The sequence below is a fragment of the Triticum urartu genome, chromosome 6A (genome assembly GCF_056163025.1).
Source record: "Triticum urartu cultivar PI428250 chromosome 6A, HENAU_Tu73, whole genome shotgun sequence".
Lineage (NCBI taxonomy): Eukaryota > Viridiplantae > Streptophyta > Magnoliopsida > Poales > Poaceae > Triticum > Triticum urartu.
In genome coordinates, this window is record NC_141878.1 from 61,290,572 (window position 1) to 61,315,319 (window position 24,748).

At 44.7% G+C, this 24,748-nt stretch overlaps 4 protein-coding genes across 4 annotated transcripts; 2 read left to right on the top strand and 2 right to left on the bottom strand.

Annotated features, from left to right (window-relative positions):
• Window positions 1–1,073: 1,073 nt before the first annotated feature.
• LOC147963925 (uncharacterized) lies at window positions 1,074–3,890 on the bottom strand. Its single transcript, XM_087526557.1, has 5 exons — window positions 3,645–3,890; window positions 2,429–2,493; window positions 2,093–2,137; window positions 1,508–1,605; window positions 1,074–1,407 (listed from the first exon to the last, which is right to left on the bottom strand). Exons 2-5 carry the CDS (start codon window positions 2,480–2,482, stop codon window positions 1,335–1,337), a joined length of 270 nt encoding a protein of 89 aa, XP_087382683.1. The 5' UTR covers window positions 2,483–2,493; window positions 3,645–3,890; the 3' UTR covers window positions 1,074–1,334.
• A 2,132-nt stretch (window positions 3,891–6,022) lies between these two features.
• On the bottom strand, window positions 6,023–9,129 carry LOC125530888 (uncharacterized). Its single transcript, XM_048695306.2, has 4 exons — window positions 8,805–9,129; window positions 7,089–7,184; window positions 6,747–6,904; window positions 6,023–6,652 (listed from the first exon to the last, which is right to left on the bottom strand). The coding sequence occupies exons 2-4, from the start codon at window positions 7,161–7,163 to the stop codon at window positions 6,556–6,558; spliced, it is 330 nt and encodes a 109-aa protein (XP_048551263.1). The 5' UTR covers window positions 7,164–7,184; window positions 8,805–9,129; the 3' UTR covers window positions 6,023–6,555.
• A 6,626-nt stretch (window positions 9,130–15,755) lies between these two features.
• On the top strand, window positions 15,756–17,870 carry LOC125516094 (putative F-box/LRR-repeat protein 9). Its single transcript, XM_048681576.2, has 2 exons — window positions 15,756–16,234; window positions 16,552–17,870. The coding sequence occupies exons 1-2, from the start codon at window positions 15,813–15,815 to the stop codon at window positions 17,189–17,191; spliced, it is 1,062 nt and encodes a 353-aa protein (XP_048537533.2). The 5' UTR covers window positions 15,756–15,812; the 3' UTR covers window positions 17,192–17,870.
• A 2,816-nt stretch (window positions 17,871–20,686) lies between these two features.
• LOC147963926 (uncharacterized) lies at window positions 20,687–21,563 on the top strand. The gene is made up of 2 exons (XM_087526733.1): window positions 20,687–20,906; window positions 20,986–21,563. Exons 1-2 carry the CDS (start codon window positions 20,801–20,803, stop codon window positions 21,546–21,548), a joined length of 669 nt encoding a protein of 222 aa, XP_087382859.1. The 5' UTR covers window positions 20,687–20,800; the 3' UTR covers window positions 21,549–21,563.
• Window positions 21,564–24,748: the final 3,185 nt, after the last annotated feature.

Sequence of the window (24,748 nt, forward strand, 5' to 3'; positions counted from 1 at the left end):
CGCCAGCCCAGCAAACTCATCCAAATGTCCCTAGGAGGAGTGGCGCCGGCGCAGGGCATATGTGCTTATGTTATCAAGGCCAAAGCACACAGATTCTTAAGCACGAAGTATTACTCCTTAAATAAGCAAAGGAGTAAAACAGTTCGTTAAGAAACAAAGAAATTGAATATTGAATACGAGCACATTCCTAATTTGCATCCCGAAGCTACCTATTTTATGCTAATAAATATACTTGAATCCTAGCACTTGAAGTTTTTGCATTGCCCAACAATTGAAATGTTTTTATTAGAGTTAATTGCATGAAGGCATCACAACTGTGGCACCGTTTGTAGAGAAGATGATTTTGCAGTTCTAGATACATTCCCTTTTATCTATTTTGATGACAAGTTTTTCTGGACGGAGTGGACGGAGGGAGTACAAAAATAACAAAAAGGAGGGCCTACTGTTTGTTGGGCGGGGATATATAGGGCCGAGGCCCACCGCCAGCCCAGCAAACTCATCCAAATGTCCCTAGGAGGAGTGGCGCCGGCGCAGGGCATATGTGCTTATGTTATCAAGGCCAAAGCACACAGGGAAACAAGCCTTTCGTTTGGAAGGACATACCCGCGCGTCGACCTCCAAAGAGGCAGAGGGAGCGCGTAGGTTTAGGGTTAATAACGCGCACTTGGCAAGTGCAGCTCATTACGCTGACGCCACTCGCCCTAGGACTGGACCAACACTTCACCCTCGTTATTGCTCCGCTGGCGAACCGCGAAGGTATATAAGCTGGTCTGGTTTCGCTCCAGTAAGCGAGGTGGGACTAAAGAGTGGGTGGGTGAAGATGCTAGCGCTGTGCCGCTGTGTGCGAGTATGGCTGTGGTGGGCTCGAAATGGCAACAGATGGATGGGCCTCCTGGTCTATAACTAGTGATAGCCGGCCGGTCAGCACCTGGCAAAAGGCCTACGAAGCTGATGCAGAGTCCGGATATCCTTAGAGATATGTCCCCGTAGTTTGCTCAAAAAAAAAAGATGTCCACGTAGAAATTAAACATGATGAAGCTGCCTCAATGCATCATCAGAAGGAAATTCCCCTAAAAAGATCAGAAGAAAAAAATATTGCACGTGTGTTTTCACACTGACTGGAGCATTAAAATTTGTTGAAGATCTTCATCTCCACGCTTGGAAGAGACCTAAAGATCAACCAAACCAGCTAGCGCTAAGCATGTGTGGGCCAATTACATCAAAAACCAAAGTAAAAGTGCAAAAAAAAGGTGAAGCATCAGCTGGTCATATATTATTCATACAGTGTATGCCGAGAATAAAAAAGGAAAGGAACATCCAAGAACTGAACTGTCTTAACCCGAGAACTTGCGCCCTGTCATCTTCTCGGACTCGTATATGATGTGATTGATAAGGCCCCTTGCCGCACTGCAAAGCAAGAAAGAGTTTCAGAGGACATGTTGCGGCGAGAATAAAAAAAGGAAAGGAACATCCAAGAACTGAACTTGTCGACGGAGCAGTGACTTACTCATCCTTCATTTTCTGTATCTTCTCTGGATCAGTTTCGTGCATGTTTTTCTTGAACTGTTGCCTCACCATGGAAACGAGAAGCCCCGTGTTGTGTTGCTGGGCCAACAAAAACAACAGCTCTGTCAAGCGTGTGTGTTCATATGGTCATACGATGCCATAACATCAAGGGTGAAAAGGACTTTGGTTCTAGTTGCAATGGCATTTTATTCTATGCTATGGAACTGATTCTCCTTCATCATGTAGATAAAAACACAAAATATGCCTGTTCCAGGCGCATTATAAATATGAAGATCATTTCAAGTGCCTTAAAACAAATACACCCTCTTACACGTAATACTGCCACAGAAACATTGATACCTTGGAGAAGTTTTCATCAAAAGAAAACAGTGCGGAGTAATTAAAAAAATCACTTACATGGATACTTAAATGGCAAAGGAGCTGATGATGGTGCAATTAAACTGTTAGTTCTCACAGAACACTATCAGGATTAAATATACTTGGTCTGTTGAGGAGAACCGCGCGAGCTGGGTTTGTGTTAAGAAGTAATAAGATAACAAGGTAGTTCATGAGAAAATATGCATACCTGATTACCAATGAACTTAGCCCTCCTTAAGCACTCGCGGAATAACTACAACACGACAAAAACAGATTATAAGAAGCAATTAAACATTTTCTTACTCAGATTCTATGATTTCATTTTTTTCCTTTTTCATGAAAATTTCTTGTTATAAACATAATACTGCAGAGTTGGGCAGCACGGGGAGTACCAGATATGATTTGCAAAAGCTGAAGCTAAAAGGATAAAGTCATGGATGGTGCTACTCTGACTCGAGAAGTGAAATTTCAGAAGTGACTACCATGTACAACTCATGTTGAGGGTCAGTTCCTGTCTATTACAAAGGTGTGAAAGGAGCCTTACTCTGAGTGCATTATCAGCAAGTTCTGGAGGCAGAGCTTTTTGCAGTGAAGGCATATTCCTTTACTCTGCGATAGTCAATGAACAGAAAAAACAATTGCTTTACTTAAACATGTAGATCTAAAAGCTTTATTGTTTGGCTACGGCAATAATGGAATTACTTTCCAGGCAATTATTCGATGCAAAAAGGGTCAAGGCACACACACCGGTATACCATAGAAAAGAGTATATACAGGAAGTCAGGAACCTACCAGTGTGCATGTGCAATACCTATATGTAATAAAACTTTACAATCACCCCACGGAAGTATCAGCATTCCAAATGCCGGGACCATCCAGATCGTAAGTGGGCCTCAGTTGCCCCTCAATGATCAATGCAAACATACCAGACTAACAAATCTCATCATCTATAAAATTATCTTGGGCTTGGCTGTGCTTCAAGAATAAAAGAGCAAAACTACAAGACCTTGTGTACACTTCTTCAGGAAGATGCCTATCTTCCTCCGTGTGTGTGTGTGCGCGCACGCGCGGGAAATCCCTTGTTTACATGGATAAGATATACCTAGATGAGAAATATAAACAAGCAACCAAATTTAACATGGTCCTCTTACCTCCTCTTTTCACATGGGAGGTAAGAAGGTAAGAGTTACTCCTTCCGATGAATATATGCCTAGCTTAAAACTTCTATCTGTCAAGAACTGCTATGTATAACCTCAACATCTCTGCTTTGTAAAAGAAGCTGTGATCAGACTTGACAGTTCATTGTTAATGTCCCTGATATGAGGCAGGGCTACTCATCTTTTAATTCGTAATGAGTTGGGAGTACTTGGCTCAATGGCTCTGGGGCTAAGCTGCAGACAGATTGCAGTGCCCAACCGCACATGCCCTCGCAGTCTCACACCCTCTCTAGGAAAAAAACTGGAATATTAAGCAATTACAGCGCGCATAGATTGGGTAATTAGCTCCAGCAGTTTCAGGAATCGTATGAACTTTCTGACGGTCTACACTTTACAGCAAACAAATCCAGTATCTTAACAGACATTCGCAAATCTAGTATCTGCACATTTATCACATCCCTATTTTTCACCGCATCCCAAGCAAAAAATTTGTGGAACTTAACAGATCCAATATGTGTACATTATATCCATGCATAAACCAACATTTTGCCCATTGACAAACCCAATATAGTGCTTTACATAGATAGGTAGATATGGCCTCACCTTGCCGCTGGATGTCTGGAGGGGAGGTGGACGGCGGGGGCACAGGTTGGAGTCGGGTGCAGAGGCCGGCGGCGAGTGCACAGACGCGTCGATGACGGCGGCGGCACGGAGACGGGGGCGCGGGGTCGGGTCTCGGAGCTCCTTTCCGGCCGTGGGCGGGCAGAGGGAGGAGGTAGGCGGCGACCTCGTTTCCGGCAGCTGAGGATTCGAGGAGGGGGATTCCGTACGCACGTAGCCCGTAAGTATGGCATTATTTCAGATTATACCTGGCATATCTCGGGCCGGGCCTAGCCAAGCCCGACGCAAAAAACCCAGGCCCGGGCCCGGACCGGCCCGGTCATCGGGCCTGTTTTCTGGGCCTGAGCCCGGCCCGAACATGTAAAAGCCCGTCGGGCTCTGGGCCGGGCCGGCCCGACATTCAGAAAAGTGCAAAAATGACAGGCCCGGCCCGGCCATCGGGCTCAAAATCTAGGCCCTGAGCCCGGCCCGGGAGCAGCATCGGGCTGGGCCGGGTCGGGCTTTTTTGGGCCGGGCTGGCCGGGCCAGGCTTCTCATGGCCAGGTATATTTCAGATATACCCACCGCACACGGAGACCGTATTTAGCACATTCTGCGTTCATAATTTATTTATTTATTCAAATTACACCCAACATGTGTCCCTGATCTTTTCCTTTTTTCATACAAAGTTGTGATTGTATGTGTCCCGATTCAGGACTGTTAGAGCATCGCCACCGAAAGACGCCATCAGGCGGAACCCGTGTGACCGACGGCGTGGCCTTTCCTCACAGCTTCCTTGGGTCTGTGGGGGGCAGCTCCCAGCGGGATTCGGCGGTGCTCCGGGCGTGCGTGTGTCATGGCGTCCAGCCATGCCACGGCGGAGCTCAACAAATGGTAGTAGGGCGTGGTTGCTGGTGCTTAGCGGTGCATCGGCGTGCCCGTGCCGGGCATGGCTGGCGGGATGGGTGCTGGCCAGGGGCGACAACATGTGTGGCGTTCCTCGATCTGGCAGGTGCATGGTCTGTCCTTTGGCGGCACTCGGGGATGGGTCGTCCGGTCATGCTCCGGTGGCCTGGCCCCTTCTCGTCGGCGCGCTAGACAAGATGGCCTCGGTCATGATGCCTATCTCGGCTTCATGTCATGAGCAGTGACGACGACGCCTCTAGGCGTCGTAATCCTTGTTGAAGACGTCCCTGCAATGCTCCTCTCCTTCTTTCATGGTCTTTGCTCCGGAGGGAACCCATGCTCCCCTCTTGGGACAGACAATGGCGGCGATTTCCTCATCGTTGACCTTCTTGGAGGCATTGTCTTGGAGCAGACTCGATCACCGGAGCTAGAGCTCTAACTTATTCAGTGTTACTCCGAAGTGAGATCTATGGAAGATGGCTTGAGGCAAAGGGCATGGATGTGCAGCGGTGGCGTGGATTTCCTACCCGGGTCGACAGTCTCTTATAGTGAGACATCAATGGTCACGATCCCATCTACAGGTACGCATGCGACATCATCATCCTGATGCTTCCTGGTACGATGATTCTCCTCTCCAGGGGTAGGCAAAGGTGTGTTCCTGCGCTACTAGGTGATTGTCGAGACGGGATCGAGAATCTTGGATCTTCATATTCGCGCAATGATGAGTTTGTTTTGTTGCCTGATTCTGCCTCCACGGATGAGGACGGTGCGAGACTGTCGGGTGTCCTAAATTGGGATTTGATTATGTCGTTTACTTTCCTCTCTCTCGATCTCTATTGCGAAGTGCGACGGCAACCTTCGTTGTTCGAAGCAGTTGGTGGTGACCGACTCTTATCGTGGCATGGTTGTCCGCTTGTGCGAGCATGGTCTTCATTTGCGTGGTACCTCACACCAAGACTATGTTTGTGTATGTAGCTGCGATGACCGCGGGAAGTGGTGATGGCATCACAGTTGTTGTCAAGAGATGATTGGTGCTGATATGGTTGCTGTTGTAGATTGTTGTCAAGAGATGATTGATGCTGATATGGTTGCTGCTGTAGATTGCTGATAATTGGTTTGATCACTTCTGAGTTTTTTCTTTTTCTTTACTCCACCAAGGCATAGCTTCGATCTCTTTTGTTTCGACTTTGTGTGTGTGTTGGTTATGTACATCTTATAATTGCAAAGGCCGGGTATATGCTCATTGTATTTGTATCCCTTATGCTCCATTTTAAGCTAATAATAATCCACCTTTGTCAAAAAGGCAACCAAAGGATATTCTTTCCGTTTGGTAGCGAGGCATGCAAGAACTGTTCACAACTTCAAAACCACTAGCAAAGGTTGCAACTCCAGACTTGGCTTTTTTCCTTCCTTTTACAGAGGGTAACTCCAGACTTGTGCTGGCTTGAGAATGGTTTTATACTTTGCAGTTGATATATTATGGTAAAAAGCAGATGGAACGATCGTCACGATTACTTGCCGACAAGTTCCTCTCGGCACAACAAGACATGAAATTAATCGCACAAACCACTCCACACACAAGAAAGCACCACAATCTCCACCGTCCCGTGATAACATAACCAGCCAAGCAAGGAATCAACACGCTAGTATATTTATCGGCCGGATGCAGACCCGCCTTCAGCAACACACCAACGCACACAACAAACAACAGCATCGGCAAATCCCATCCCAGACCAATGAAGTTCCTGTTCCAGTTCCCCTGCTGCTCGTGCTTCTGCTACATCAAGAAGAAGAAGAGCGGCAAATCGAAGGACTGACGACGCGGCCGACCGTATGCCTGACGAAGCTATTCCACTCTAAAGCATCACTGCACTTAACAGATGTACACCTGTGGCTGTGGATGTAGCTTCTGCTGAACTTTTAGATGTATAGTATGTGTGGAGTAGTTGCACGCTCTGTTTCATCATCATCATCATAATGTAATGTAAAAAAGTCGGGCCCAAGTGGCTCAGTTGCTCTTGTCTTTCTCTGTGGCTTCTGGTTTGTGGATCCCTATCTCCTGCATCTGCTGTTCGACAGGGACGAAGCCGGTCTCCGCGAGGAACCTGCAACGTGCAGAAATTGCAGCTCGCTAAGATTGTTCGTCGCAATAGAGGGTAGATCGCGTGTGGGGAGAGGGTAGGAGAGGGCAGGGGAGACCTGTTGAGGAGCACGAATAGAACCGCGCCGATGGTTATGAGCAGAAGGACGTGCCCGACGATCACAAAGTCGCTTGAGAAAAAGGCTAGGTAAAGCATCGCGGTGAAGCAGAATGCCAGTAGCAAAAATGTGATCTGGAGCACGACCCACGTGGGAGCCTACACCAACAAGATAAACATCGGTTAGGGTACTTTACAGTTATTTGTGCATTCCATAACCACATAAGAAAAGGGAACAATATTATGACTAAATCTGAGGCTGAATACAGGAATATATCATAAAGCACGAGGTCAAATTAAATTTAACGGTGAACATAATAACGCACATTGCAGTATTTCTTACATTAACACCAGAGGACAAGGCTCCCACCAAGATAGCTTCAGCTGATGATACTTGATTTGGCGATTGTCCTGCCATTCTCACCCAAATTTATAGGCACTGGCACAAATAACAATACGTTATCACCTATATGCTTCTGCGTGAAACAATAATGGTTCTAGATGACACATAAATGTAGAATGATATGTAACATCCCAGGTACTAATTCTGCCTTAAGTGCCGCCGCACTACACTAAAATCCGATCAAGTCAGTATTTATTCAGAAAAGCCAACACAGTTTCTCTTGTGGGCATCGACAGCCTCAAATTCATACTATATCATCACTTGTAAGCATAAAAGCAGGTATAAAGCTCGATGTTACTGCACATAAACATATGATAATCACAGCACCATGCCAACAATCTGTAACACTAAGCAAGATATACGATGCACTAAGTATATGTTAAGTCATGTGAGTTTCCAAAAGTTGTAGGAGTGCTACACCTATATCCAAATGCATGCTATTTGCTTAGTGCCAAAAAATATATGCAATAATGCAAGAGTGAAAACATAAATACAGACCCATTTGAACATAAAACCATAGCAGGCAATACTCTGGGTTATAACATAAGATCCTGCCAATAACTTCGTCGGGTAAACCAATACTTCGAATGAGCATCCCAAACTATTTACTGTTCACTTTGTTACCAACCTCTCCAAAATAGATCAACTATGTGAATTCTGACCAACCTAGGTCAAGGACACCGGTAGTCACAAGCTAACTTACTAATCCATCTCACTGTCCTAGCTGCGTTTTTTTTTTACTTTCTTACCAACCCAGCTTTAAAACAAATCTCTCAAAATACATGGTGGTATGCACGATTACTGAACAAAACACTAGCTCCAAATAAACAGCAGCTCTAAATAAACGGCAATATGCAACCATACAAAAAGGGGAAACTCATGCACCTTGCCATAACCATGATGCCACAGTTAAGAAGTTACTCTACGATAAGAACAATATTGCCACCAATTGCAGCTAAGCCTCACACAGAACTCCCTAAAACCCCAAATTTGCTTATCCAGTTTTCATTTACCATATCCCCTATTTTCTGTGTCTTTAATGCCACTCTTATCTAAAAGGCTACCGTCGCCGTAACTCCCCAATTTGTATCTTTGCTGTTTAATTTTCTCCCGTCAACCACCGGCTTGCCTGCAGGAGCGGCTGGCAATGCCGGTGAAGGTTACAAACGGTTTGTTGCACAGGAGTGGTGCAGCTCGGCGGGGTTGTCCGGTGGATCTGGGACCCCTAGGCGGCAGCGATGCTTTTGTTTTAGCAGTGAGGTGAGACATGAAGGAGAGAGAACAAGTAAACACAGTTTGGACCATTGTGATTCCAGGTTTAAACAGATGTAGGATAAATCTAGACAATATAGCATTTATAGTGCACATAGATTTAGTTATTAGCTCTAGCTGTTTCAGGAGTGATATGAACATTCTGATGGTTCGCAGAAAGCATACACCAAACACCATACACATCTTAACAGACATTGGCAGGTTCAATATCCGCACATTATTACATCCCTATGGTTTACCACATCCTAATCAAAATAACTGGAACTTAACAGATCCAATACATGACCTCCAAGCAGCATACCGATATGTGCCCACTAACAGATCCAAGAGACGGTAATATAAACAGAAAGAAAGCATGAAAGAGGGAGGGCGGAGATGCCTCACCTTGCCGCTTGAGGGGAGGTTGGTGGCGGCAGCACGGGTCGGAGTCCCTGCACGGGAGGATGCGGAGCTCGTCACAGACGGGGTGACGGGGATGGCACAGGTTGGAGCGGCTGCAGGGGCCGGCGGCGGCAGCGCAGAGGCGGGAACGCGAGGTCGTGGACGAACTCGGAGCTCCTCTCGGCGGCGGAGGCAGCAGCTTCGTCGGCGACGGAGGGAGGGGTTAGGCGGCGACCTTGATTCCGGCGGAAGAGACTCGGAGGGGGAATTTTCTTTTGGTGTTCGGGTGCGACCTGCCCGTGTGGCAGTCTCTTTTGCCACGTCGACGTCCAGCGAAAATGCTTAATCAACAGGGGCCTTTTTTTTAGGATAACAGGGGTCTTTCACCATGACTTTGGTGTGTCGCTGGCTAAATACAGGCAAAAAAAAAACATGTTGTGTTCAGAAATTGCTTTTGAAGGTCGAGCTCCACGGAGAACTTTAAATGCAAAATTCAAAATTTATGAAGATTCATATTTTTACATTTAGAAAATTCAAAAAAAAATACAGAGATAGATGAAGGCATGATGCACAAATGTGTAAAATTTTCAGGACGAAATACGTTGAAATGAGGTAGTGAGAAGAAAAAAAAACAAATCTAGAGTTTTTTAATATATGATACTATTTATCCTCCCAGACAGGCCATGAATTTGTCTTTTTTTGTATAGGTCGCATTTCAATGTAGTTCATCCTGAAATTTTACACACATACACCTCACATCCTTATTTATTTGTACAATTTTTTTTCAAATTCTTTAAAACCGACATCTTTGAATTTTATTTTATTTTTCAAAAGTTCGGCCTTCATAAAGACCGAGATCCAAAACACCACACTCGTTGTGTATGTAATTTGACAAGGTGTATGAAGGTTGGCTGTGCTAGCAAAGCGACTTTTTTTATGTCTGGTGGCCTGTGTTAGGCTGGGCTGATGCACTACCTAGTGTTTGATTATGCATGGTCTATGTTATGATCGTTCATTCTTACTAGTGGTGACCCTACCTTACATGACACTAAGATATGTAGTTTGAAATAAACATTGTTTGAGTACTAGCTAGTAAATAAATGACAGTTCATTCTAACTACTAATAAATTGCGGTACAAATTAATAGTCATTTAGATATATTATAACTGAGCACCATCCCAGTCCTCTCAGGCCATTAGCATTCCTGACCGTTCGATCGTCAGTTTCAGTCATTTTCGGTCGTGCGATTAGCTCGAAATCTCGCGCCTGGTAGCTTCGATCGCTACCACCAAGCGCTAGCCTATTGGGCCGCTACTCCCGTGACAATTTGGGAAGGCTGACATGGTCCGATGCTCAGTTTCTCGCTGACTGGGCCGCTGTCCTAAGGGGCTGCTACTCCGGTAGAAAAAACGGTGGCCTCTGGTTAATCGGGCCTGTTTACACTCGAAGCCCATTCAACCCCTTGAAGCCCGCAAGCACGCCCATCTCGTTTTGTCTCTCTTTCCCCGACCTCCCCTCGCCGCCGCCGCCACTGTCGACGCCAACCTCCAGCGACGATGTTCCTCTCTCACCCGAGCGACAAAAGGCACCCCCGCCGGCAGGTACACGTCTGACACGCACGAGGGGCCGGCCGACCGTAAGAACAAGAAGGCGATGGTGGACGAGTCGCCGCCGCCGACGCACGTCCCAAACCAGTGGGTCGCCTTCTGCACCAACCACTCCTGGTCGCAGCGCGTGCACGACGTTCTCCTACATCTCAGCGATGCGGGCATCGCGGCCTTGCTGAGGGAGTTGAATTGGTGCGCTCCCCTCATCTCTCTTTTTCCTCTTCCCCCGTTCTCTTCTCTTCATCATTGCTCCTCCTCCTCCAATCTCTCCCATCAGGAAGGTTGGAGGCGGCGCACACGGCTAGGTAGCTCATGAGGGTCCGATGGGGTGAGCAGCGAGGGCGCTACCTGCAGAGGAGGAGAGCTCGAGACAAGCAACATTGAGGAATGATGGCGACTATCGGTGCAGGGACTCCTAATCATCCATCCCCTATTCTTCTTGGCTTCAGGGACTACCATTGGGCAGCCTCTTCTTCTCCATGGTGCTCCAGCAACTGCACAAAGAGGTCAGTTATCTCGATCGGTGCCCCATAACTCAGGCCGGAGATGATGGAAGGATCTGCACAAGAGGACATGTCTCTGGACAGCCGCCAAGTGTTCTTCGTGCTATGCTACTGCATGAATCGCCTCCTGGCCAGGTAATAGTTACACTATAAATCTGAAATGCATAAGGAGCACTAAGCATAAGACATTAGGGATGATTAGGGTTGGTTTGTTCCGTGTTAAGAAAGTAAGGTTTTTCTTTTGGCTTGGCATATGCTTCTCAGGTGGTTTTATCTGCCCAAACAAGGTGCTCAAATTGTGAATTGAGATCACTCCTCCAAGAAGACAAGAAACTAAATTTTATGTGTCCAAAATCAAATGCTAGCTCTTGAGTTATTCTCTACCAGTCTGCATATCCACTCCTTTGTATGTTCTAATGCACCATGGTTATCACTTAGTTGAACTTGCTATTTTAGTGATATAATTTTTCAATATAACTTTGTTTATCAAGCTGATCAAATTTCTCTTTTTTATTACACTTCTTCTCTTTTTTTCTAAAGAACATAACTAACATAATTTGATTGTCCGTTCTTCAAGTTTTGAGCATAATTGGGTTCTGACTGTGAGAGCATCATTTACAATGTAAAAGGAGGCACACACAACTAGAAATATACAACGAATTCGCTTAGTCTGTGTCACACGACATCCATCCCATCAGTCACTATAGTCACAAGACTACCCCGCGGATGGATGTTGCAGTCAGTGGCCATGACGAGGCTTATGCCTGAGTGGAGGTGCAGTACCGGATGCTGAGAGAAAATGTTACCCACCCGGCTACAAGGATAGCTGGGAGGAGGAAGAACCGAGCCACATGGGTAACTTGAAGGGAAAAAATCAGTGGCGCCACCGTCCATTTTCTCATGCCTCCCCTTCTACAGATACACAACCACTGCCCTTGCTGCTTCTCAACTCCACCTTTGCCCTTGGCACCATCGGCATTGACGTAGTCATCCATCTACATGCCGCATCAGCGAAGAAGTAGGCACATCAACTATGTGCTGATGCCCAATTTGCATCCAGGCATCATGTATGTTGCTTTGTTTCTCCTGTACTACTGCTCGCATAGTTATTTCTGTTTACTTTGTCATCTTTTTGCTTACTATTGGATCTTAGTCTGGATTGCGCACCCTGATTCCACCTGTTTTTTACATGTGATTTGGTTTGGTGGATTTGGAGCAAGGATTTGGTTGCTGCTAAAATTAGAATGCTTGGGAGATTCATGGAGCAACAAACATGACATGATCAAATCAAACCATTTAATTGGAGACAAGGATTGCTGAGTAAAAAGGATTGTAATTTTGGCCTTCAGTACTATTGATGTGTGTCCTTTTCAATTTTCAGTGTTTAATTTTTTTATGTTGTGCTATCTGGTGGTTCAATAAGGGAAAGGTCATCGTGCCCAATTAGGAGGAAATCCATTGCCGTCTTCTTCCTGCTTCTTCTTCTTCTGTTGCTTCTTCTTCTTTAGATCTTTGCGTAACTTCTATTTGCCCACATTGCATCAAATCACTCCAATATTTTGCTCTTCCAAACTTCACTGTCAAATGCATCCACACTATGGCCAGAGGTATCACCATCATCAGCCATCACATATTCCTCCTTCGGCACAAACTCATCACAACCCTGTTATAGGATTCAGTTATGGAGGATGCAAAAATGCAAGAACAAGCCTAATATGGGTGGTAAAATGGTTAAATGACTTCTGACTCAGGATCTTAAATCTATTCTTCAGAACTCCAAATGTCTTCTCAACCATAACTCTAAGGCTAGAGTGTTTAAAATTGAAAAATTCTTGTGCAAACCCAAGATAGTTCATGAAAGAGAACTCATTCAGATGATACTTCATTTTCGTGAAGGGTGGAAGAACACCAGGCTGACATGCATAGCCAACATCTCTTAGGTAGAACCTGTCATCAGGGATAGTGTGACCAACCAGTCAAGTCATGCCGTCAGCAAGAATGTTAGCATCATGGTCCGACATTTCCTAGCCAGCTAACACATATCTGAACTTCGGATCAAAGTCAATAGTAGCAAGCACATTCTGACATGTGTAGTGCTTTCTACCCTTGTATGATGCAGCCTATGACCTCGACATCTAGCAGTCGCATGAGTACCGTCTATTGTGCTAATGCAATCCTCTGATGGCATGAAAATATGGTGTTATGGCTGTACAAAAACAATACAAGCATGTCAAAACGTGAATTGTAAGTAGTGCTTACCTTGAAATACAGGTACCATCTTGGGTTGTTGAGAATCTTGTTAGGAGTTTGCCCAGTTGGTGCCTTGATCATCTCTCATGTGAGCACCCAATAGCATACAAGACTTGCTTAGAAAATACCTATAAATAGTCTCCATTGATCTCCCGGACGTGTTGTGAATAACCAGGAACCTCTGATTATCACTTACAACAAGAAGGAACAAGAAAACTTGCTATTCCACATAGGTGTGGGTGCTATCTTGTAGCAGCCCCTTGTTTCTAAACGTCTCCACAAGCTTTGCCAAAGGTGATCTTTTTATTCGAAGCATCCAGGGAGCCTCTACACCATTGCAGTTGTAGATGTAGTCCAAATTTGCCATCCTCTCCCTATTTCGGATTAACATTGGACCATAATTAAGGACAGTCGTATCACTCCGACGAACATCTCCCATATGGACCAACATGACCCAAGACTGGATCACAGTTATGGGTGTTGCTGCCTGAACAACCGGCTTCTTTCGTTCGTCCATAACCTAGGGGACATCGATCCTACACCGTGGTAACTTTTGACCTTAGGAGAAAATAAGTTTTAAAAAATTACACCAGTAACTCACGCATAAATAGCATGATAATATATGAACCAAAGACTTGATAACTTATGTTCAAACACCGCGATAACTTTTGATCTAAGATAAAAACAGTTGTTGGGAAAAAATTACCCCGACAACTTCTGTAAATAGCATGGTAATGTATGAACCAAAAATTTGATAACTTATGTATAAACATCACAATAACTTTTGGAACATGGGATCTAGTATGTCGAAACTTCATGTCCCGTCGCCCTCTTTTTGGATGCCACCACCTTCGTCTCAAAACCATACTTCTAACCTACGCACAGAACACCATGGCAACTTTCAACAAGGGAAGAGGAATTTTTAAACATACCCCGGTAACTTTTGTGCAAAGTTACCATGTTGCACATGTTAAAGTTACTGTGTTTCTCACGTTATAGTTATCGTCCTTCTCACGACATAGTTACCAGCTTTATCATGCCATTTTTGTTACCGGGATGCTAATGTTGAAGTTAGTAGGATGCAAATGTCATAGTTATCATCCCGCTCATACCAAAGTTACCAAGACTAAAATTAACATTTTTGTTGACATGGTAGAAAGAAGAAGGGTTCAAATGAACCCGAACAAGGAGCACACGCCAACGCACCCCTCTGTAATAAAAGTCACTCATGGTTCGTTTGGGGATCGGTACATGTTTTCATTCAATTGGAAGTGAGATCGCAATACAACGCGCTTGTGTATTTGCAAAAAGTAAAGAGTTGTCTATACTCATTTAATCCGAGATAGTGTGCCTGGCAAAGCATAGCAAAGATTTGAATGAAGCATTGAGTGGTAAAGATTTTGGGTACATGTCTATTTAATAAAAGCAAGCACTGTAAACTATAAAGATAGAAACGGTAAACACAACAGTTTGTTTGTGTGCATGTGACATGATACATTAATTTTGATCACGACGATTAATTACACCTTTCTCAGAATTTGCATTACTAAATTCTCAGATCTTTTAGAAGAGAATAATTCCAAAGATCATGAGATTGTTATGAAAAAATTTCTAGAATTATTACCATGACGTCCTAAGTTTTTCATTTATTATAAAAACAACATGAAATGTGTTAAAGATCGCTCATATTTATTTACATAATTTCCTAGGAATTATTATTCAAAGATGTTTCCTGGGAACTTGGTACAAACAAAATATTACATGTGTTATATGGTACAAACCATATGGCTCAATCAATCCAGAGATTATTATTAAAAGGTTGATAGAATTATTACCATGCCGCTCTCAGTTTTTTCACTTACGATAAAAATAACATGGAATATCTTGAATTTTTTCTCATATTTATTTACATAATTTCCTAGGAATTAGTATCATAAGAAATTTATGGTTTATTAGAAAGGTGTAAATTAGCAAAATAGCTTTGAATTTGAAGAGATGACGTTGATTGGCAATGTGACCATTACAAGAATAAATGCATCTAGAACAAGAGGGTGCTACAAAGTGGGCTAGATGGGACACTTTGTGCAGTGAATACAACCCTCTACACCATTCCTAAATCAAAGCATAAATAAAAAATACCCTCATACTAATATAGCAGTACATATCCCTATGCTTGTTTATTGGTCAGATATGAGGGGCTGTGTGCCCGCATGTGCTCCTATGCATTTTCGGTGTTTGAATTCTCTTTTTCATAACACTAGGAGAACCAGCTGTGACAGCTAGAGTTTTCCTCTCTCTTTTTCATAACTGTTGATTGGATAATTAAATTGTCCTGTTTTTTCTTTTATTAGGAGCATAGCTCAAACCATGTATTTTTTTCTCTCTTCTTAGAGAAGAAGGTCAAATATTGGCATACATCAGCCCGTTAGTACAGTAGGAGGCTCAACATGTAGGCCTGGCCCATCACAAACGGGCTGTGAGAAAATTGATGCTAACCAGCAACCGACCTAACACAGCCCAAGAAAACAGGAACCGACCTGCCGCTCGCACACTATAAAACCACATCGACCGATCGGAGCGAGTGCCAGCTCGGTCAGACGATCAGCGACATGCTCGCTCGTCGTTAACGCCCACCACAATTCCGCATCTCGATGCCGTCGTCACCGCCGGCGGCGGCACCACGAAGCCGTCGATATTCCAAGAGAAGAGCACGGACGTTCCACGTCACGGTGTTCAAGTACACGCCCGTGCCGCTGCCGGAGAGGGACTGGGCGGAGCTGCACCCGGACCTGATCTCGCGCATCTTCCGCAGGCTGGACCAGGCCGAGCTCCTGCTCGGCGGCGTGACGGGCGTGTGCCGCTCCTGGCGGCGCGTCGCCCGGGAGGAGCCGGCGCTGTGGCGCCGCATCGACCTGAGCGGCGGCCTGTGGTACGCCCCGGGGTCCTACCCACCCATGTTCAACCTGGAGACGAGGTCCATGGTGCGGAAGGCCCTGCGGCTGAGCGCGGGGCAGTGCGAGGCCCTCGTGTGCGAGCACGTCGACGACGACACACTCCTCTTTCTCGCCGAGCGGTACGGGATTTAATTTCCTTCCCCTATCACCCTGATCTCTTTCGTACTTTTGTTAGGCTTCCCTTGTCCGATTAGCTGGGACTTCAATTCGCATAAATCGAAGGGTAAAGGGAGTGCTCTTCTCATGGCCCCTCCAATTGCCATTGTCTTTTGAGATATTTTTATTGCATTATTCTTTAAAGGAGGAAAGGTCGTTTCTGTATATATTTGAATGTCAAATTTATTTCGAAGGACAGAAGGTTGCTTATGCATTTTTGAATATCCTACTTACGTACTTGTCACGAATAATAATAGTCATATCTAATGCAAACTTGCAGGGCCCACTCGTTGAAAAGCCTTCATCTCGTTGTGACCCATATCTCTGACAAAGGATTTGCAAAGGCAATCAAGATGTTGCCTCTTCTCGAGGAGCTCGAAATTACGCTGCTTTCAAAAACGTATACATTGAAGCTGGTTGAAATTGCTGCTAGAGCCTGCCCACTATTGAAGCACTTCAGACTTGTCACAGGAAGGTACTACGAAAATGGTAACAAGGTAGCATTTGCGGTTGCCAGGATGCGTAAGCTACGTTCCTTGCATCTTGTCGGTTTTGTCCTCGACAAAGAAGGGCTAACAGCCATCCTTAACAACTGCCATGATCTAAAGTACCTAAACATGCGAGATTGTGGCTCTCCTATGGATTACAACCTACGAGCAAGGTTTTCCCGGATAACCTTTGATGACCATGAGTACTGGAGTGACTATTACAATGACACTCATTATGCGTATTACCGCTCCAAGCCTACTCTATGTGATTGTTGTGATTACGTGCCCTCTTCAAAATACGACGATGATGACTATGAGGCTTATCACTACAATCTTGGCGATGGTGATGGTGATGACGTTGACGATGCAGATCTCGACAAGCACGAGAAGATACTTGACATCAAGAGCATGCGTAGGTACCTAAGTAGATGAAACGATATAGATGTGTAATGTCTTGCTGAAACTGACCCCTTGTGGAATGCGTGCACACTCACACGATGGTGGTTGAAGTTCTGTTGCTTTAGTTCCGTCCCATGGGACTTGCCCATTATTAATCGATCAATGTTCCATCATTCAAATATATGTAGTAATTAACAAAAATGAGAGATAGCGACAGTCATTTTATCTGAATCGCTAATTTTAGGTGCTTGTGAAGTGAACATGCTAAATGAGTGTTCTTCAATTTTGTTTCAAACTTTCTTTACCATATGATATGATCAATTGTAACCTTTGTCATCTTCTTCGGGTACAACATTCATTATTTGTTGTTCCTAGCACAAACAAATGTTGTTCCGGCGGTGTGTCTAGCACTGTTGGTGGGCGTGTGGAGGAGTGTCTCTGGCGGATCTATTTATGGTGGATTTGCTCGGATCTTGCCATTGTTCGTCTACGTTCGTGTGTCTTCGGGTTGGATCCTTCTGATCTACATCATTCTTCATATGCGGCGGTTTCTGTTTTGGTGCGCTGGTCCTACGGGACCTTAGCACAACGACTTCCCCACTGTCTACTACAACAAGTTGTGCCCGACTCCGGCGATGGAGGGGCGATGACGGCCGCACGCCTTCAGCTCGCTTCAGTGTTTGTAGTCGCCGCTAGGTGGTCTATGGATCTGATGTAATTTCTATTATTTTTGGTATTCGTTATACTGACATGATTGAAGATGAATAGATCGGAAATTTTCTCGTAAAAAAGGCATATAGCATCGACTGAGACATAACGAAGTCTCAATCGACTAAGGCCCTGTTTGGTTCATAAGTCCTAGGACCTTTTCTAGTCCCAACTAAAAAGTCCCTAGTCCTTAAAAAGTCCCTCCCTATTTGTTTTCAGGGACTAAAAAGTCCCTAGTCCCTTCTTAAAGGTTATTAAATGACATGTAAAAGGCCATGTTACCCCTAGTATACAGAAAATAACAACCAAACAACACCATGGGGCGGCGGGGCAACGGGTGCAGGGAGGGGCATTGTTGGAAAAGTCCCGAAAAGTCCCAAAAAAGACTCTCCTTGAGAGTCTTCTTTATTTAGTCCCAAAAAGCAACTTTTAGTCCCTATTAGTCCCTTCTGTTTGGTTAAAAAGTCTTTAAGAGGGATTTTTTCTAGTCCCTACACCAAAAAGTCCCTAGAAACAAACACCCTCTAAGACTTAGCAAAACTGCTTTTCTTAAGGGAAACAGGAATCTCTCTTAGTTACTACTCCCTTCGTTCCGAATTACTTGTCGCAGGTATGGATGTATCTAGATGTATTTTAGTTTTAAATACATCCATTTCTACGACGAGTAATTTGGAACGGAGGGAGTATATATATAAGCTCGCGTGAAATAGATTATAAAAAGGGCGCTGATCTGCGCCGGCGCACCGGCCCAAGTCGCATCCGCGCCGTACGATGCAAGGCATCTCGTCCGCCAGATCAGCTTTCCCGCTTCGTTCCCCACCCATCGTTCCGAGCGAGTAGGAGAAAAATTCCCCTCGCCCCATCAAATTGACCCGCCCACCACGACCACTTGCCCTGCCCACCACGCAGATCGCCGCCCCCGCCGTGGGTCGGAGTTCACTGTCGCCGCCCCCGCCGCGGGTCGGAGTTCGCCGTCGCCGCGTCTCCACTCCCCCTCCTCGTCTCCCCCATGTCCATGCCCAGCAACCATGCACCTCCTCCTTCCCCCCCCCCTCATCCTTCGCATGCTTCTACTGCAGCGCTAGCCAACTCGCCGACGGCATCCCGAGGACGCCCCCCACGGTCGCAACTCTGAATATAGTGCCCAAAAAGACAGAACATGGTGGAAGCAAAAATAATGATAGGATCCAGTAAAAACAGAACATGGTGGAAGCAAAAAAGTAGAATCAGCTGGGGATTCAGTGGTCAATTGTAGCAAAAAAGTAGACTAGTTCCAGCAGAAAAAACAATGAGGCCCCGTTTGGTAGCGAAGTATTTTTTAAGCATTTTGAGAATACTGCAGTTTTTGAGATTACCACAGTTTTATTTACAACGAGCTGTTTGTTTGCCCCTAATAACTGTTGTTTTAATATTGTAGTATTTGGCAAACTGTAGTTTTTTCTCTGTTTAATAAAAAGAACCACCGACCTGTTTTTAAAAAACAGAGCGGCGAAAAGAAGGGAGTCCCCTCGTTATCCTTCCCCGCTCCTTGCTCTGGCTCGTTCTCACGCCGCCGCCGCCGCCCTGTCATCTTCCATTGGCGGCCATGGGGAAACAAAGAGATGGCGATGGAGAGACCAAAGGTGATTACTCTGCCCTCCATCCTCCCTCATCGCTCCTTCCCGCCTCTCCCCGCCAACCGCCGGCTCCTTCCTCTGCACGGCCGTGCCGTTCTCCACTGTGCATGCCGCTGGTATCTGCGGACGGCGCCGCGACGCACAATCTCCTCGATGCCGTCCGGCCTTGCTGACGAGAAGGCCGTCCCCGATTCAGGGGCAGAGTAGATTCTCCTTGGATAGATTGAGAAGCAAGATTTAGTGGCTTAAGGCTAGATGCAACCTAGATGATCTTAGCTTGGTGATAGCTTTATGTAGTAGCCCGAAATATGGCGTAAGACAGTCTGCATCGCTGCGATTTTCAGAAATATGTGTGTTACAAAAGCATTGGCTATCTAGGTCGGCTTATATCTGAAGCCAAAAGAAAGTAGACAGCCAAGCTGCTGCTTGGTCGGCTTATATCAGGCTGCGATTTCAGAAATATGTATGTTACAGAGGCTTTGACTATCTAAGTTGATGCTTGGTTACTAGCTTACAAATTTTGACAGCCAATCAGGCTGTGGAAGTGTAAATAGACTGTCTAAGACAAGCAGTAGAACCCCAATCTCGCTGCTGAAATGCACAACAGTCATACCATAGGCAATTTTGCTGTTTTTCATTCAGACAATTCAGATTCCAGTATACCTATTCGAATCTGATTCTCAAAAAAGACAAACCACATCTGGTACTTTTAGCAGGGGGTAGGGGCTAGAGGTGACAGTTCACTAATTTGTAGTATGCATTTTGTAGCTAGCGTGGTTTCGGCCCACCCATAACAATTTTGTTCTATCATTAGCAGTTGCTCACTACAGATTTTTGCCTAGCTCCACGACAGCCTACAAGCCTGCGTACATTAGGATATAGTATTTTGTTTTGTCAATGTAATCCATGGTGTGGCGTCATGCACGAGATATTAGGATTTACTGAAGTTGATTTGTTTTAACCAGATATTTATGATAACTATGATATTTGTTGCTTTCGAGTAGGGTCCTTGTCTATTTTCCTGATGTTTTGCTTCCCAATTGCAGACAAGAGAAACAGAGCATCATGGACAACTGCTCAACTAGACCTGCTCGTTTCTGTGATGAAAGAGTATGCAGATGCTGTTAGATTTCGCGGTCAGAATGGATGGACCAAAGAAGGATGGAATAGCATGACTACACGCTTGAATAATCAGTTTCCGAGAGCTAATTTCATTGTTTCTCAACTAAAATTTAGAGAGCAGCGGTTGAAGAAAGAATAGTTTGTTGTCAAATCTATTGTAGAGAAGAGTGCCTTCAGTTTTGATCCTACTACAAAAATGCCAACAACCATTGATGAAAAATGGGATGAATTGAGCAAAGAACAGCAGAAGTGGAGATACAAAGCTTTCCCTTACTACGATGATTTGCATGCAATTTATGATGGTACGTTGGTTTCACATGTAATGAATTTAGCATATGATCTTGCTTGCTTGTAGTTTACAATATATTCCTATGTAGGCAGGTAAAACAGCGGAGTGGAAGGGTTGTAAGAGGACAACTGATCAGGTTGAAGAGAAGTTCAGTCCGGCTATAGATTTGTCACGAGGGGAAACCTTCACCCAACAGGTTCTAAATGCCGCTGGGCGTAATTCACCTAGTCCAACATTACCTGCTCCAGGCTTTGAAGATCAACATTATGAGTGGAGTAAAGGCATACATGGTGACGATGTTGAAGTATTTCTTGTTAAAAGAGCAGAACATATGGAAAATAATAGTAATCATTTTCTGACGGAAGACATGAACACACTTCCTGACCCACCACCTATGAAAAAGGCTAGGACTTCTAAAGGCAATGATGAAGGTAAGCCTAAGAGAGGCAAAGACACAACGATTGAAGATCTGGTTGCTGTTAGAAATGAGGAGCTTAAAACTTATGTGGATGTGAAGACGAAGCAAATTGAGAGCTATAGAGAAATGAAAATGGTGCAGATGGAAAAAAAGATCCTGACAAAGATCCTTATTGCATTGCCAATTGCATTGTCAAGCTTAAGAGCATACCAGATCTCTCAGCAAGTGAACATCTGAAGATGATCCAGCATCTGAAAGGAGAAAGAGTTGTCCGTGAAATCTTCATGACAGTCGAGCATGATGTCGTTCTGGAGATCCTCAAGGAAGTGCTTGGCCGTCAAATTTAAAGTAGAAATTCGTTCTAGGTATTTTCATCTGAATAGGAAAAATCTTTGATACTCTATTATTGGTTTATTGGTTCATACTACTCTAGGTTAATTTTTTTGTTAAAAAGATGTCATTGTGCACTGTACCATGAATAAAAGGAGGAGCACGAATGTATCTCAGCATAAATTTGTTTCAGCACTAAACTTGGTTTTGACGGCACCATGTTTCCTTTCATAAAAGCACAGTCCTTCAAATTTTGTTAGTTCCGCCATGTTATTTGTACAGGACACAAAAACTCATATTTGCTGCACTAGTTGATAGTTGCCTTTTACATTACATATCTTCTCACAGAAATGTAAAGTACATTATTAATGAATGAGAAAGCTACTACAATATTTTGATAAAAATATTCTACTGATCGTTTTATTCTAGCTTCAACAATTGCACAAGTCATGTGCTATTTCTTCTACCGCGCTCCTGCAGATACTCACAGTAGTCTTTCCACATTGCTTCAGCAATTTGATCCCTTTTTGAACGACCCAATGCACGCCGCTCATTGAGAGATTCTACATCACTTCTGTATTTTGCATCCCCACTTGGAATATCAACTATATGTTTTGGGTCAATATTGGAGCCAACCTGATCAAACCATTGTTCTCCCCCCTCGTGATTGCGAATAAAGTTATGAAGTGCACAACATGCTATGACAATATCAGGTTGAGATTCAATTGGGTAATGTGAAGCACACTTCAATACTGGGAAACGCTTCTTCACAACGCCAATTATACGCTCGATGTGATTACGTAGTTGTGCATGCCTGAGATTGAATAGCTCTTTAGCATTTTGTGGCCTTTGGTTGCATCTAGCTTGCTCGTTTAAATGGTACCTGAAATTTCAGAAAGGTAATGAAGATGTGTGTATTTGCATTATAGTAGTTGGCCTAATAGAAGAACTTGGCTGTACCTGACATTTTGGTAGGGTGCAATAAAATTAGGTGTATTTGCATATCCTGCATCAACTAAATAAAATTTTCCCTCTGGCACATAGAAATTGTTTTCTAGTGCATCTTGTAGAACTCGAGCATCAGAAGCTGAACCTTCCCAGCCCGCACTAACATGGACGAATTGATTATCAAAATTACACGCCACCATGACATTTTGTGATAATGTTCCTTTTCTATTGCGATATGGGTCTTGTAGTCTCAGAGATATGCTAATCGGAACATGCGTCCCATCAATTGCTCCGATACAATCCTTCATAAAGACAGGAAATACTGATGACAAATATGTAACAATATTTACAAATGATATGAAGAACTACAAGATGCATACCTCAAAGTACGGCATAAATTTAGGGTTGCTTGAAACCTTTTGAGGGACATTTATTGGTGGCAACTGTATGAGCTGTCCAGATAGTGACATAATACTTTGTAGCACTTTATTGAAATATATACTTATGGTTTGACCACTATGTTGAAATCGCCCTTGCAGAGTACGGTTGCTTGCATTCGCCGAAAGGGTATATAAGAATATTGCTACTTGCTCTTCCACGGAAACAAGCCTCTCATCTTGTAGAAGTTGTCTCTCTCGGAAGCACTTGACCAAATTATGGAATACATATTTTTCCATTCGAAAATCTCTTTTACATCTCAATTCATGACCCTCCAAAACTTCTCTCAGGTACTTATGTCCCGTAAGGATGGAAGTGTGAATACGTTGGCGATTGGTTGAACCTCTCTCGCCTGTGTATACGGCTTTGATGATGGCTAACTCATCATCTTCTCGGTGTTTACGCTTCAAAAAATTCCCCCACATTGATGGAGCAATTAGGAGGACTTACAGAGGACAGAGACGATGCAAGTATCAATTGAATGCGCCGACCGTGGCCATGCGATTCAAGTTCTCGCGCAGCTCTTCGTGCCTCTCGACAGTGACGCAGATGACTGGCCAACAACGGCACGCGGTGGGTCGCCGCCTGAACGCGTAGCTCCGCTGCGCCTCAATGGTGGCTCAAAGAAGGGCAAGCCGCTCCGTCTAGGCGTAGCTTCACCAGCAGGTGAGTCACAGGAGACGCCGTGCCATGGGTGGTCTTCTTTGTATACACAAGCTAGCCGTTGGGTTGTTATGCACGAGTAAGGAATATCCAGCTAGCTAGCTACAATAGCTCAACAGAAATACTATTCAAACGGCCGGCCAGCTGCATGCATTTGCACTGCTAACGGCTAGGTAATACAGTGTTTTGCAGCAATAACCAAACATGTTCTATGTATTGTGAATACTTTAAAATTACTCTGTTATGATAAAACCATGTTATCTCATACCTATAGGTAAAATTACTGCAGTTTTTGATACTTTGTTTTTTGTAATACTTTGCTACCAAACGGGCCCTGATTGTAGCAAAATTAAGCACCGGTTCCAACAGAAAACAAACTCAAACTGGGAGAGATTCAGTGGTTGATCGTAGCAGAAAAAGTAGACTAATTCTAGAAAAAAAAATGGTTGTAGCAAAATTAAGCAATTTAGAACCGCAGGATCTCCTTCCTTCTTCCCCTGTGTCTTCTTCCCTGGGAAGCAGCCCCATAGCGCCGCCATGGACGAGCGACGCGCCCGGCCTAGAAGCACCGCCTGGCACGTCTCGCTGGTCGCCGCCGATGGCTGCCCTCACCACTGGGCGGCAAGGGTCACCGCCGTCATCTCATGTGTTTCTCGTCGGCTCCGTGCGTGCAGCAGCATGTCCCCGTAGTCTCCCCCTGATGATGGTCGCAGCTCCGATGACGACAGACACAACTCCGGTGTGCTGTGGTTGCAGGTCGTAGCACCTCCGATGATGAGCTCGCAAGAAACTGTACTCTCCGTCGGGGTGTCGGTAGCAACAAAAAATGAACGGTTGTAGCAAAAAGGGTAACACTTCCAGCAAATTAAAAGCTCGCTGGCGCCGCTCGTCGTTGCCGTTGTAGCAAAAATGTTAACCGATTGTAGCTTCTGTGGCTGCCGATTGCAGCAAAAATATGACACAATTGTAGCAAGAAAAAAATTGGTCGGCCGGTCGCTGCGTATGGTGGTAGCAAACCATGTCGCTGGTGGTAGCAAAACAAAACACTAGTTCCAGCA

Excerpts from the sequence above, each read along its gene's own strand:
- LOC147963925 (XM_087526557.1), bottom strand. The coding sequence starts at position 2,482 with ATGCCTTCACTGCAAAAAGCTCTGCCTCCAGAACTTGCTGATAATGCA. Across the intron at positions 2,138-2,428 it reads TTGCTGATAATGCACTCAGA|TTATTCCGCGAGTGCTTAAG; the intron begins GTAAGGCTCCTT and ends GTCGTGTTGTAG. Across the intron at positions 1,606-2,092 it reads CTAAGTTCATTGGTAATCAG|CAACACAACACGGGGCTTCT; the intron begins GTATGCATATTT and ends TTGTTGGCCCAG.
- LOC125530888 (XM_048695306.2), bottom strand. The coding sequence starts at position 7,163 with ATGGCAGGACAATCGCCAAATCAAGTATCATCAGCTGAAGCTATCTTG. Across the intron at positions 6,905-7,088 it reads CCTTGTCCTCTGGTGTTAAT|GCTCCCACGTGGGTCGTGCT; the intron begins GTAAGAAATACT and ends TTGTTGGTGTAG. Across the intron at positions 6,653-6,746 it reads CTATTCGTGCTCCTCAACAG|GTTCCTCGCGGAGACCGGCT; the intron begins GTCTCCCCTGCC and ends TGCACGTTGCAG.
- LOC125516094 (XM_048681576.2), top strand. The coding sequence starts at position 15,813 with ATGCCGTCGTCACCGCCGGCGGCGGCACCACGAAGCCGTCGATATTCC. Across the intron at positions 16,235-16,551 it reads CTCCTCTTTCTCGCCGAGCG|GGCCCACTCGTTGAAAAGCC; the intron begins GTACGGGATTTA and ends GCAAACTTGCAG.
- LOC147963926 (XM_087526733.1), top strand. The coding sequence starts at position 20,801 with ATGCCAACAACCATTGATGAAAAATGGGATGAATTGAGCAAAGAACAG. Across the intron at positions 20,907-20,985 it reads TTTGCATGCAATTTATGATG|GTAAAACAGCGGAGTGGAAG; the intron begins GTACGTTGGTTT and ends CTATGTAGGCAG.